We start from the raw sequence: 15,453 nt of genomic DNA on the forward strand, positions 1-15,453 counted from the left end.
GTTTACTGCGCCAAACTTTTCTGGAAAAACCACTGCATTCCTTCAAAACCTTTTTGTTCCCCCAGGCTGCCAATAGTACCCCCCGCCCCCTCTCTGTTGCACTGCACCCTTCCACTAGTTGTCATATGCTTCATTCCACATTGATACTGGTCATTGGTTCCTCCTCCTCGTCTCTCTCTGCCTCTAGTGTGTTTGTTTGCCTTCTCTTAGATGTATGAATGAGGGATGCCGGGTTTGTGTCTTGTTATGTTGTGTCTTCCTCTTCCCAGGTCTTCATGTGCTGAGAGGAGTCCTCTGTCATTCCTCTCGTTGCAGCACCTGTAAGTTGCTTGATCACCTCTTCAATGTTGTTGTTCTGTACACACCAAACATTTATTGCATGCTCCTCTGTGCTTGTTCTGATGTTTCTGCATTAAATTTTTTGGGAAAGCTTTTCCTCATCTGATTCTGAAGACAGAGGCGGGTCGCATATGCTCAACACGCTGTTAAGCCAGCTTGAGTAAATGTGTGATCTGTGATTATTGGTTATATAATAAAATAGTGACTCAACTTTGCTTAAGGCAGAAGGTGAAGGGTGAGCATTGGTGCTGTTCTAGCTGTAGTTGTTCCGCTGCTATAATGTTTTTTATTGATTTATTTTACAAAGTGTGTAGAGGCTCGCCTGTGCACACACCAGTTGACTGAGAGAGTATTGAGAGGCCTCGTTCGACCTGACACCTGGTTCTGTTCAAACAGAGTTCTGCCTCAGGATTCATCTGATCAGTCAGCCAGTATTAACAACACAGTAATACAAAATCACCCACAGAGAGAGAGAGATAGGGAGAGAGAGCTGAGCTCGATGGACTAACCTCATTACTGGTCACCAGCACACAAATCTAGCAAATCCAGCCAGACTCCTGAAAGACAAATAGAAACAGATGATAACCGATAACATGCTGAAAACAGTCTGTCTTGCCACCAAAGGTTGTCTGGACAATAACTACAGACCACTGACGGGAAACATGTTTACTGTGTACCTGTTATGACAACAGCCCTGAACTGAATTAGTTTTTAGAGTTGAAAACACTCTTCCTGCTCCGGTACCATTGATGTTTGGATAATAAAAAAATCTGAGTGAAATAAAAGTTCACGGTGCTATGAAACTCCCTAACTATAACTTTTGTTGCTTAAAACTGAATTAATAATACATGTTAGGAGCGGGCCCCACAGCAGCCATGTTTGTTCGGTCATCACAGAATAACTGTTTGAGACAACGGCTATTAAAAATGAATCAAACCGGGCGTCGAAGTAGCTCAGTTGTTGAGCATCCGCCCCCAATGTGCAGAAGCTAAGTCCTCGTGCAGTCGGCCTGGTTCAGTCCCGCATCGGACGGCCCTTTGCTGCATGTTCATTCCCCCTCTCTCTGCCTCCCCATTTCCTTGTCTCTCTCTACTGCACTGTCAATAAAAGCATAAAAGGCCCCAAAAAATATAATAATAAAAAAAAATGAATCAAACAAATACAGAAATTCGGAATATTTAGCTTCTTGCTTTTGATATCCAGAGCAGACAAAATTTACCTAGTTGATGAATAAGAACCCAAGTACAATAATTGTTAGAATTATTTGTGTTTTTCACATTATTTTCAATTTTACCCAGATACCTGACTATCTGCCCAGTTACCATCATGAATCAGAGGCACAGTAATTTCTTCTGACAGACATGTGAGTGTGAAGCAGTGTGCAAGATTTTCCAGCATGTGAATTTAGGAGAGAACAAAATGGTAGAAGACAAGAAAGGGAAGAAGTAAAATGGGGGGATGCAAAAGAAAGTGAAAACACATTGGTGGATTGTTTAATTCTTAACCTTTCATCTTAATGTGGAACTCCCCCAGCTGTTCTCCATCTCACTCTCCAACACACACATGTTCTACAGAGAAGATCAAGGAAGACTTAATGATCAGGGAGTGGTTGCACAAAACACCTTAAATTAAGATGTTCCTTTAAAGTCTGAGTTAAGATTTCCTTAAAATAAAAACAACTGAACAAAACACCCTTAAGTCTTCTCCTTTTAAGGTTATCCTTAAAACATATTACTTATATTTAAAAGGTATCTAAGTTCTCCTTTACTTGGTCTTATACTTAAGGAATTACTTAAAGTCAGTTTTAAAAAGTGCACAAAAAAACAACCTTAGGGACCAAAGTAGAAGGAAAAAAAACTAAAGGTATATCTGACTCTGTTTTAACTGCAAAATGGTGAAGTCGTCAAAAAACAGAGGAGGCTGAGATAGCAGTGCACTTATTTAGATGCTACCAAACTTGGACCAAGGTGTTATGGCCAGCAAATCAATGGTCTCCATGGAAACCAGGTAGAATTTCCTTCTGCTAGAAATCTGTTCAGTGCCTGCAAATGCCTTCAACTTCTTTCCTTAACTAAGGAAATATTTTCAAGAGATTCTGTGCAACACCCTTAAGTAAACTCCCTCAGCCAGAGGAGAAATTTAAACTTGAAGTGTTTTGTGCAAACTGCGCCCTCTGATTCTATTAGTGCCTGCCATAGTTATTCCTATAACTCTTTAATCCAATCCACCTACAAACTTGCTATTGCCAATGGTCCCAGTTGTCCACGGGATAACTATTACCAATTACCATTTTCCTTCCATCCCACCGCCAACGCTCTGTCCTCTGGTGTCTTACCTCTGCTTACTCTTGTATCCTTATTTGCTTCTGTAAACTCCCCTGGCCTCCTTGCTGCCTGGAGAAGCATGTATGCCTTCACCATCTTGTTGGCTCCATCCCTGGAGTCTCCTCTGCAGGCAGTAGGCTTTCTCATTAGAGCGTCCTCAATCTGTGAAAAGAGGGAACACTGTTAGACATTTCATTTCTCCTCTCCTATGCAAGCTTAAGAACAATCTAAGAAAGCAGCGTCACAAGCAAGTGAATAGCTTGAAAACAGAAGTCTGTAGCAGAGCTGTTCTGGCAGGAGAAAGCCACTGTCTTCATTCCAGGGTATTGAGGGTTGACTGTGTCGTCACACACTCAGACTTGGGTCGTGCACTTGATCACCTCCGTGTTGCAAAACACAGCATTTAATTGACTTCCGACATTGACCCTACTGCTATCTATCCATGTTCATATACCTTCATTATAACCTCATGTGCCAATATGCACACTAATACTGTAGCATTATAGTTTACACCACAGTTTTTTTTTATTGAATAGATAGAATAGATAGATACTTTTATTTATCCCCTAGGGAAATTCAGAAACTTTTATCAAAAGTTGTGGCAGTCAGTTTTTATGTGTGCAGTTATTTATTTTTCTTTAGTGATGTTAGTGTATGTTTTGCTTAGTCGATATAGCTGCCCCAGTCAGAGCATGGATTCAACTGGAAGAGCAAGCTAAGCCAAATAACCTCACCCACGATCATTTAAAGTGTGGGAGTATTTAAGAAGGGACGAACAACATGGTGCTCTGCAAGCTTCGGCCAAATTTAGAAATGGCTTATCACAGGCAGAACTACTGCCATGCTCAAGTGCTTTGGAGCGGAGCCTTTATTTGAGAGGACTATTATATCGGACTTGTAAAACACAGAATACCAGTTAAGACTCGCTATTTTTGCTGGAATAATGCCCTGCAGTGGATACTATGTTTGTCATATTTGTTTGTTTTAAACCCTTTTAACCCCCTGTGGGAGAGTATGATGCAGATTCTGATTCAGACGGCTTTGGCCTCCCTTGTGCATTATAACCCAGACTAAACGTGAGCAGTGCTGTTTTACTCTGATATTCAAAGTGAGGAGAAGTTGTTTAGAGTTTGTTGAAAGTGACAGAATAAACAGAAAGGATGTGTCAAATATTTAGTGCAGCAGAGAATTTGTGAGTCTGATTTTTCAAGGACCAGACCAAAAAAAACGACCATAAATACTGCTTCCAGAGAATGAAGCATATCTCATGAACAAGATTAAAAGATAGAAACTTCAAAATCACCTCTAGAACAACTCAGACAAATAAATACAATAGTTCTGTGTTAAATTTTTTCCTCATTATGGTTTACAGTGGGTTTTATCAATAAAATAAGGAAAAATTTCAGTTTGGTTTTTTTGTTTTTTTATGGGCTATTAACCTTTATTATACTGCGACTGAATGACATTTTATTATTAGCTGAAGTTATACTGTTCCTAAATATGTGCAGCACTTGGTGAAATTTAAAAAAATGACAAAATGAAAAACACAAAGTATTAAAGAACAAAATATTGAAATATAAATTACTAGACACCCGCAAAAGCAATCTGGTGTATTGCAGTCCAATGCAACGAAGAATGCAAATACCTCTACATTGGAAAGAAGAAACAAAACAAAACCAGTGCATAAACGCATGCCCAACACAGGAGAGCCAACTCCTCAGGCTTAGACTCTGCTGTCCATTTTACATCTCAAGGAGAAAGCCCACTCTTGAGACAGCAATGTTCCATCCTAAGCAGAGAGGATAGCGTGCGTTCGAAAGGGAGTAAAAGAGGCCAATCTATACTGTAAAAGTAGGGAAACCTCCCTAAACAGGGAGGAGTCTCAGACACCATCTATCTCCAATACAATGTTGCCCTTTCATCCCTTCCCAGGATCTAGCTCCTGAAATGAATCATATATAACTGAAATTGCATTCTTCTCCATCGTGCAATCTCTGAGACATCTGTCTAGCTTGTCAGGGGTGGCGTTTTCAAAATGTTCCAGATGTGTCCTTACAAAATGTCTGACTGAATTCACTTTTTGACAGACCATTTTTCTTTTGTAGTTGTTGAAATGACGCAAATGAACCACTAATGTAGAGATCATCCAAACTGTGCAGTCCAAGTTCTTTCCATCTATCAAAGCCTCCATTTATAAAAGAAGGGAATGATGGATTTGCTGATATTGGGAGTGTAAAGGATAGCTTCCTAAGCTTGAGTTGTTTTGATATTTGCCTCCAGATTTGAATAGTGCTGTGTATAATTGGGTTGTAGCTATAGTATGATTTTTTAAGGTGGATGGGAGACATCACAATAGCACAGATCGAATAGGGAAAACAATCCTCTCACTCCATGTCCAGCCAGCTGGCGAGCACAACTGTCTCATCCAGCCAGTAGGAGATGCATCGGATATTTGCTGCCCAATAATACCTGACAAAATCTGGGAGGGCCAACCCACCATTTGTTTTACTTTTGCACAGATGCCTCTTTCTGATCCTATGCGTTTTGTAGTTCCAAATAAATGAAAGAATCATAGAATCTAAATTTTTAAAGTAGGTTTTACTAAGGAAGATGGATAAGTTTTGTAAAAGGTACAGTAACTGAGGGAAACAGACCATTTTGACTGCATTCACTCTACCTATCAAGGAAATAGGGAGGGTTTTCCAGAACTCCAGTTTGTTTTTAAACTTATTTAATATAGCCACATAATTAGCCTCAAATAATTTATTATATTTCTTTGTAATTTCTAACCCCAAGTACGTGAATTTCTCCCATGCCAATCTGAATGGAGTTCGTTCTAGTGCACCTGGGTCACTGCATCGCACTGGCATCAGCTCACTTTTTGTCCAGTTCACTCTGTATCCAGAGAACGAGCTAAATAAATCAGTCGTCTCTAATAAAACAGGCATTGAAGTTTTTGGCTCTGTAATAAAGGTCAAAATGTCATCTGCATATAGCGATATTTTATTTGTGGTGTAATCTGTGTCATAACTGTGAATCTCTTTATTTGTACGAACGGTCGCCGCTAATGGCTCCAGTGCTAGTGCAAACAACAAGGGGCTAAGAGGGCACCCCTGTCTAGTGCCTCTATATAGGTTAATTGTCTCTGACATTGTCTGATTAGTGAGAATTCTGGTAGTAGGATTGGAGTAAAGTAATTTTATCCACGAGATAAATTTTGTTCCAAGTCCAAATTTTCCTAATACAGCATATAAATATGGAAATTCTACACAGTCAGCCTCCAAACTCAGAATGAAAAGATCTTCCTTTGGATGTCTGGGGAAATACAAAATATTAAGTAGGCGTCTAACATTATGAAATAAGTGCCTGCCTGGGATAAACCCGGTCTGATCCGGATGTATTAATTTGGTTACAAGAGGACTGAGTCTCGAAGCTAGAGTTTTAGTCAAGATTTTCAAGTCAGAATTTAGTAGTGACACTGGTCTATATGAGCCCACCTGCTCTAAGTCCTTCCCCTTCTTTGGGATAAGCGTTATTGTAGCCTCATTCAGTGTTGATGGTAATTTACCATCCTCCAAGGACTTCTTATACATCCTGAGAAGAAATGGGGATATTTTATTACTAATTTTTTTTTTATAAAACTCATTACCTATCCCATCTGGTCCCGGGCTTTTTCCATTCTTCAGGGAATTAATTGTTTTCCTTATGTCTCCCTCTGTGATTTCCATTCCTAAGGAATTCTGATCACTCCCCGACAATGTTGGTATTTGACATGCATTTAGGAACTGTTTCATAGTCTCAGGAGCATGTGCCTGGGAGCTGTATTAAACCTCATAATAATGGCGAAATGCGTTATTAATATCATTGTGTGAAGTGGCAGGGGGGCCAGTTCCTGATCTTATCTTATGAATAGCTCTATCACTTTCCCTTTTCCGCAATTGTCTTGCCAACAGTTTGTGAGGTTTATCCCCAAATTCAAAAAAAAGTCTGTTTAGTAAAAGTAAAGGCTTTAGAAATTTTTTCAGACAGAAGTGTATTGAGCTGATATTTGAGGGCTGAGATTTTATTGTGTTTCTCTGCCGAGGGCTGGGCAGCATTTTCTGCATCTAATTTTCGTATCTGCTCCTCTAGATCTGCCTGCTTTTGATTATTGCGTTTCTTTTGTGAGGACTGATATGAAATAATGCATCCTCTTATGTATGCTTTGAAAGACTCCCATAAAAGAACTGGGGAGATGTCATCTTTATCATTTGTTTCAAAAAATATTTCTATCTGAGTCTCCAAATATTCGCAGAATTGTTTTCTTGTTAGCAACTGTGGATCAAGCCTCCAGGATCTAAAGTTTCTCCTCAGCTCAAGCAGCTTCAGTGAGACAGAAACCGGGCAGTGGTCCGAGATTATTATGTTGTGATATTTAACATTATTTGCTCCAGATAGAAGTTTGCTGTCTAACAGAAAAAAATCGATTCTGGAGTACACATAATGAGCTCGAGAATGAAACGAATACTCTCTACTGGTTGAATTTAAGATTCTTCACACATCCACCAAATTGGTATTTTTAATAAATGAGTTCAAAAAATTGGAAGCGTTGGATTGGGGTGATCTCTGATTTGATGATCTGTCCAGATAGGTATCTAAAACCAAATCCCCACCGATGATGAGATTTGTACTTGACATATCCGGGATCATACTAAAAGTCTTTCTAAAAAATTCTGGGTCATCCCAATTTGGTCCATACACGTTCAGTAATGTGATTGGTATGGAATGTATCTCTCCTGTGACCATGATATATCTCCCATCTGTCAGCTATGGTAGATTTATGTAGAAAGGGAACATTTTTACGAATTATTATGGCTGCTCCCCTTGCTTTGGCTGTAAATTTGGAATGGTATACTTGGTTTATCCAACTGGCTCTAATTTTATTGTGTGCTTCATTTTTCAAATGTGTCTCCTGTAAAAAAATTACATCTGCCTGGATCTGTCTCAAATGAGATAGTACCTCCCTCGTTTTACCAGTTCATTAATTCCATTTACATTCCACGAGCAAAATGTTAGATTTCCTCCTGTTCTCATGTCTCCCCCTGCCATGTCAGTATGTGTAGTCATGATGACACATCTGCTCCAACTGTGATCTCTGACATGGCATCTCTATTTCTGTGTATTTTGTTCTAAGTAGTACTTTTGCCCACCCTGCCCTTGTCCCGATACACACCGTAAAGAAAAACCCTAACGAAAAGAAAAAGCCCGCCTCCCCACGGGTCAACCTACAGTCAAAAACCTGGGAGTGAAACCAGGCCTCCTCTACAGAGGTCCGATCTCCCCAACTCTTATCAAAAAACCTGTTCTTAATCATTATCCTGCTCCTACAGTAACTGTGTAGCTCAGCAGTTATGTAAACAACCAAAAACCTTAATAAACTGTGGTTATATTGATTCAAACAATAACTGGGAATATTCATATTCAAATGATGAATAGAGAACCTTAGGATAAAGTCTTTAGTTCCTCTCCTGATGCTACCATCTAGTCCGGGTTAAATGTGCATATGAACATGAAGAATTTTATGAACGGCACCACCTGGAGTGGGGAAAGGTTCTAACCCTGTTGTCAGCTCAGCAAGAGAACTTCTATCTGTCTTAGCTTATTAAATCAGAATGTGAAAGGAATATCTTATAACCCACTGAAACTAATAACATTAATTGTGGCTTTAAATGTAAACAAAACGTCGGTAAATGCCGTGATTTCTGGTCACCTGTTGGAGTCCTCAGATTCAGTTCATCTCAGGGAATGAGATTTACACATAGCTGGACCGTTGTTATAGTCTCACCATCACCTCACTCTGATGACCCGAAATGGCGGGTTGCGTATTCGCGCGCTTCTTCTGGATCTGTGAAGAGCCTCTCTGACCCGTTGTGTGTCACCCGTAGCTTAGCAGGATACAGAAGTCCAAACCTAACCCCGGGTTTGTCGCGTAGTAACTTTCTGGCTGGGGTGAAAGCAGCTCGGCGTCTTGCGATTTCAGGTGGCAGGTCTCTGAAGAACTGTATCCGCTGGCCCTGGTACATTAGATCTCTGATGGACATCGCCTTCTGCATTATATCTTCATAGGTATGGCAATAATGCAGCCTTGCAATAAAGTGCCAAGGGGGTTCATCATTGCCAGGTTGTTTCCTCAGGGCTCTATGGGCTCGGTCTATAACTGGTGCCTCTGTTTGGTTTAACACTTCTTTTAACAACTGAGCCACAAACTCTCTCGGCTTTTGGCCATTTTCATTCCCCTCCTTAATTCCGGCCACTGTCAGATTCTGTCGCTTCGAACGGCCTTCCAGATCAATGCATTTCTCTGATAGTACTTCAACTTGCCCAGAGAGTCTCCTAACTTTGTCTTCCAACTCTTGTATTGTGTCTGAAGTGTCGTTAGCAGCATCGGCTAGCTCCTTCAAAGCTTGGTTTTGTGCGCCCATTTGGGTATTAAGCGCCGATATTGCTGTGTCACTTGCGGTTCTCAGCGCAGCTATCTCCCCTCTCAAGGTGGTAGTTACCTCTGAAATCTCCGCCTCGATCTTGTTGCAAATGTCCGACTTCACACGTGCTAGCTCTGCGTGTAGTGATGTTATGGCCTTTAGCACATCGTTGCTATCCGCCTGCTGGGCGCTCTCACTGGCTCTCGTCTCCGTAGTCGAGCCCGAGGCTTCATGCAGGCCCGTCTCCTCGTCCAGGTCATGTTTTGCATTAGTTTTCCTCGGCATTTTCGACGTGCCCGTTCTCGTATAAAAGTTCTCAAACTGTTACTGGGTAAATTTCCCAAAGTTTCGTCCGTATGGCTTTGTTGAAATGGAGTTCTAAACTTAAAATCTGCGAGAGCCACTGGAGAGTGCGTCCTACTCGCTCATCGCTTCCGGCGCTCTCCCCTACTGATACACTCTCACATATACAACTGAAACATTCTCACATAGACAACTGAAACACTCTCACATTTACAACTGAAAAGCTCTTACACATACAAGTAAAATGTTCTCATATACCGAGCTGAAATGCTCCTTCATAATATTGTGATCAAGCAAGAAGATTTCCGTAAAAACTAAGTGGCAACCCATCATGATGTCATCCATTGGTTTGTAAGCTGCCATTTTGAAGCCTTGAGTCTGGCATTTTGGCTGTCGGCATCTTGATTTTTAGGAGCCATAAGTAACCATAATTGGTCAGGAAAAGTGAGGGGTGGATCTGACCTACACCCACCTACACCAGCAACCCGACTGCAAAGTTAGCTGCCATAATTCAAAGTAAACCATATAGCTAAGTTTACTTTGAATTATGGAAGCCAACTTTGTCAGTGACTTGGCATAGCAGAGCCAAGAGCTTGGTGCCTTCAGGTTTGCTGGTGTAGGTGGGCATGCATAGTGTCCTTGGTTCTCATGGCCAGATCTACCCCTCACTCCTTCCCAGCTCCCCCCTCTCATATAGGGTTACTTCTGGATAATGTCCCTGATGGCCACTCATAGTAAGTCTACAGGTTCCCCTTATAGTTTCAACTACAAATAAATGAGCTGGACAATAACAAACTAATATGTAGCATTTCTGTCAGAACTTCCAGATGCTGCGCTGATATTTGTATATTAGCGATGGATAAAATGCTGTGCAATGTGAAAGAGATAAACTTACAGAGAACTGTCATCAACTATACAGATCTTCTCAGACTCTTCCAGCTCATTGTCTTGACCATCTCTGATGTTCATCGCTGTCCATGACCTGCTCAACAGCAAACAGCCTTTAGCAATTGAAGAGCCAGATATCATTCTCAGGAGTTGTTGGAGCTTAAGGAGTGTGAATATGGGGTTTACATTCAGAGCCAAAAACATAACTGGTAATGCTAATGTTACTGTGTGTCTGCCACATGTGTAAAGGACGTTATAAAGTAATAAGAAAACAGTTACAAATACACAAACGCACTGCAAATTCAGTCGCACAACACAATGGGGGGACAGAAGGCATAATCCTAACTGCAGTGCCCCAGGTTCGAGTCCAACCCATGGCCCTTTTAATCCTCTCTCTCTCCCCAACTTCCCCTCTCTCTTTGTCTCTCTATATCGGAATTAAGAAAAAAAATATAATAAAAGAAAAAAGTGATGCACCTTCTGGGACGCAGTTTTTGTTCAATGCTTTTAACTTCAAAAGTCACAATTGGGCATTGAACAAGTTTGTTTTCTGAAGTTGTTTGTGTTTTGACTGTTAGCATTAGGACTGCACCTAACGATTATTTGTTTATCGATTATTTTTTCGATTAATCGATCGATTATTTTTTCAATTAATCTATTATTTTTTTCATACTCGATTATTATAACAATGAATTTACGCAAAATCAATTTTTAAAACTTTTATAGTCATTTATATTTCAATATTTTTGTTCTTTAATACCTTTGTGTTTTTCATTTTGTCATTTTTAACAGTTTCACCAAGTGCTGCACATATTTAGGAACAGTATAACTTCAGCTAATAATAAATGTCACTTCAGTCCAGTATAATAAAGGTTAATAGCCCATAAAAAAACAAAAAACAAACCTTGAATTTTTCCTTATTTTATTGATAAAACCACTGTAAACCATAATGAAGAAAAAATTGAACACAGAACATTGTATTTATTTGTCTGAGTTGTTCTAGAGGTGATTTGAAGTTTCTATCTTTATCTGTTCATGAGATATGCTCATTCTCTGGAGCAGTATTTATGGTCGTTTTTTTGTCTGGTCCTTGAAAAATCAGCTCCAAATTCTCTGCTGCACTAAATATGTGACACATCCTTCTGTCTTAATTCTGTCACTTCAACAAACTCTAAACAACTTCTCCTCACTTTGATATCAGAGTAAAACAGCACTGCTCACGTTTAGTCTGGGTATAATGCAAGGGCAGGCCAAGCCTCTGAATCAGAATCTGCATCATACTCTCCCACAGGGGGTTAAAAGGGTTAAAACAAACAAATATGACAAACATAGTATCCACTGCAGGGCATTATTCCCCAGCAAAAATAGCCGAGTCTTAACTGGTAATCTGTGTTTTACAGTCCGATATAAAGTCTCTCCAAAATAAAGCTCCGCTCCAAGCACTTGAGCATGGCAGTAGTTCTGCTGTGATAAGCCATTTCTAATTTGCAGAGCTTGCAGAGCACCATGTTGTTCGTCCCTTCTTAAAATACTCCCACACTTTAAATGATCGTGGGTGAGGTTATTTCGCTTCAGCTTGCTCTTCAGTTGAATCCATGCTCTGACTGGGTGCAGCTATCATCACTAAAGCAAAACATCACTAACATCACTAAAGAAAATAAATAACTGCACACATAAAAAACTGACTGCACAAATTTTGATAAAGGTTTCTGAATTTCCCCTAGGGGATAAATAAAGTATCTATCTATCTATCTAGTTCAATAAAAAAAACTGTGGTGTAAACTATATGCTACAGTATAGTGTGCATATTGGCACATGAGGTATATGAGGTATATGAACATGGATAGATAGCAGTAGGGTCAATGTGGAAGTCATTAAATGAGTGTGTGTGCAACAGAGGTGATCGGTGCACGACCCAAGTCTGAGTGTGTGACGACACAAGTACCCTCACCCTGGAATGAAGACAGTGCTTTCTCCTGACCAGAACCAGTCTGCTACAGACTTCTGTTTTCAGCTATTCACTTGCTGTGACGCTGCTTTCTTAGCATTTTCTTAGCTTGCATAGGAGAGGAAGATGAAATGTCTAACAGTGTTCCCTCTTTTCACAGATTGAGGAGCTCTATGAAGCCTACTGCCTGCAGAGGAGACTCAGGGATGGAGCCAACAAGATGGTGAAGGCATACACTGCTTCTCCAGGCAGCAAGGAGGCCAGGGAGAGTTTAACAGAAGCCAATAAAGGATACAAAGAGTACACAGAGGTAAGACACAGAGGACAGAGCGTTGGCGGGTGGGATGGAGGAAAATGGTAATGGTATAGTTATCCCTGTAGGACAACTGGACCATTGCATAAGCAAGTTGTAGGGGATTGGATTAAAGAGTTATAGGATATAACATGGCAGCACTATAGATCAGGGGCCAGTTGCACAAAACACTTCAAGTTTAATTTCTCCTCTGCTGAGGGAGTTACTTAAGGGTGTTGCACAGAATCTCTGAAAATATTTCCTTAGTTAAGGAAAGAAGTTGAGGCATTTGCAGCACTGACAGATTCTACAGAAGTGAAATTCTACTGTTTCCATGGAGACCATTGATTTGCTGCCATTAACACTTGGTCAAGTTGGTAGCATTAAATAAGTGCATTGCTATCTCAGCCTCCTCTTGTTTTGACGGGAACTTCACCATTTTGCAGTTAAAACAGAGTCAGATATACCTTTAGTTTTTTTCCTTACTTTGGTCACTAAGGTGTTTTGTGCAACTTTTTAACTGACTTTAAGTAATTCCTTAAGTATAAGACCAAGATAAGGAGAACCTTAATACCTTAAATATAAGTGAATGTTTTAAAGAAACCTTAAGGAGAAGACTTAAGGGTGTTTTGTGCAGTTGTTTTTATTTTAAGGAAATCTTAACTCAGACTTTAAGGAAAATCTTAATTTAAGGTGTTTTGTGCAACCACTCCTGATCATTAAAGTCTCCCTTGATCTTCTCTGTAGAACATGTGTGTGTTGGAGAGTGAGATGGAGAACCAGCTGGGGGAGTTCCACATTAAGATGAAAGGTAAGAATTAAACATCCACCCATGTGTCTTCACTTTCTTTTCATCCCCCATTTTACTTCTTCCCTTTCTTTGTCTTCTAGCCATTTTGTTCTCTCCTAAATTCACATGCTGGAAAACTCTTCACACTCTTCACACTCACATGTCTGTCAGAAGATTACTGTGCCTCTGATCTCATGACTGGTACTGGGCAGATAGTCAGGTATCTGGGTAAAATTGAAAATAATGTGAAAACACAATAATTCTAACAATTATTGTACTTGGTCTTATTCATCAACAGGTAATTTTGTCTGCTCTGGATCAAAAGCAAAAGCTGAAATATTCCAGAATTTCCTGTATTTGTTTGATTCATTTTTTTTTATTATTATTATTTTTTGGGGCCTTTTTATGCTTTTATTGACAGTGCAGTAGAGAGAGACAGGAAATGGGGAGGCAGAGAGAGGGGGAATGACATGCAGCAAAGGGCCGTCCGATGCGGGACTCGAACCAGGGCCGACTGCAGCGAGGACCTTAGCCTCTGCAGATGGGGCGGATGCTCAACCAACTGAGCTACTCGATGCCCCGGTTTGATTCATTTTTAATGGCCGTTGTCTTCAACAGTTATTCTGTGATGACCGAACAAACATGGCTGCTGTGGGGCCGCTCCTAAACACTGTATTATTAATTCAGTTTACAGCAACAAAGTATAGTTAGGGGTTTCAAGCACCGTGACTTTTATTTCACTCAGATTTTTTATTATCAAACCATCAAATGTACACAGAGCAGGAAGACGTGTCCAACTCTAAAACTAATTCAGTTCAGCTGTGTCATAACAGGTACACAGTAACATGTTCCGTCAGTGGTCTGTAGTATTTCCAGACAACCTTTGGTGCAGACAGACCTGTTTCAGCATGTTGATCGGTTACATCTGTTTCTATTTGTCTTTCAGGTCTGGCTGGATTTGCTAGATTGTGTGCTGGTGACCAGTATGAGGTTAGTCCATCAGCTCAGCTCTCTCTCCCTATCTCTCTCTCTCTGTGGGTGATTTTGTATTTACTGTGTTGTAAACTGGCTGACTGATCAGACTGATCCTAGAGGCAGAACTCTGTTTGAACCAGAACCAGGTGTCAGGTCCGAACGAGGCCTCTCAATACCTCTCTCAGTACTGTGTGTGCACAGGGAGCCTCTACACCACTTTGTAAAATAAATCAATAAAACATTATAGCAGCGGTACACACAGCTAGAACAGCACAATGCTCACCTTCACCTTCTTGCCTTAAGCCAAAGTTGAGTCACATTTTATTATATAACCCAATATCACAAATCACACATTTACCTCAACTGGCTTAACAGCGTGTAGAGCATATCGACCCCCTCTGTCCTTCAGAATCAGATGAGGAAAAGCTTTCCAAAAAACCTTTAATGGCAGAAACATCAGGAACAGCAACAGAGGACATGCAATAAATGTTGTGTGTACAGAACAACAACATCTGAGAGGTGATCAAGCAACTTCCAGGTGCTGCCAAACCGAGAGGAACTGAGCCAGAGGACCTCCTCTCCACCATGAAGACCTGGGAAGAGGACAGACACAAACATACAAGACACAAACCCCGGCACCTCATTCATACATCTAAGAGAAGGAAACAAACACACAGAGGCAGAGAGAGACGAGGAGGAGGACCAAGACCAGATCCAAATATCCGGAATGAAGCACTGACAACTAGGGAGGGTGCATCACAGAGAGGGGGCGGGGGGTACTATTGGCAGCCTGGGGGAACAAAAAGGTTTTAGAGGGATGCAGTGGTTTTCAGAAAGTTTGCAGTAAACTCAGCAGGACCACACAGACTCTACTGTACTAGTATTAGGATTAATGGATTCAGTGAGACCGAGACCGACGCACTATGGGGAGATGGTAACAGGCACAAGACCCGAACTGATCAAAGGACAAGCCACTGACTGAAAGTTAAGGCCTATAGATGAGTTTTAAGTTTGGATTTAAAGGCCTCACTGGAGTCAGACAGTCTGATGTCAGCTGGTTGTTTCAGAGGGAGGGGGCACGGTAAAAAAAGGCCCTGCAGCCTGCTGACTTCCTTTTAACTCTGGGGACAGGA

The 15,453-nt window shown here is 40.7% G+C and overlaps 1 protein-coding gene across 3 annotated transcripts in view; it reads left to right on the plus strand.

Annotated features, from left to right (window-relative positions):
* Positions 1-15,453, plus strand: part of ripor1 (RHO family interacting cell polarization regulator 1) — a 120,713-nt gene that overhangs the window by 75,348 nt on the left and 29,912 nt on the right. For all 3 annotated transcript variants that reach the window (XM_022762991.1, XM_022762990.1, XM_022762992.1), the window contains exons 7-9: positions 12,424-12,573; positions 13,303-13,366; positions 14,292-14,335. In XM_022762991.1, coding sequence (XP_022618712.1) covers positions 12,424-12,573; positions 13,303-13,366; positions 14,292-14,335 — 258 coding nt within the window. The remainder of the gene's footprint in view (positions 1-12,423; positions 12,574-13,302; positions 13,367-14,291; positions 14,336-15,453) is intronic.

This window comes from Seriola dumerili, unplaced genomic scaffold (assembly GCF_002260705.1).
Source record: "Seriola dumerili isolate Sdu_G_001 unplaced genomic scaffold, Sdu_1.0 BDQW01000465.1, whole genome shotgun sequence".
Lineage (NCBI taxonomy): Eukaryota > Metazoa > Chordata > Actinopteri > Carangiformes > Carangidae > Seriola > Seriola dumerili.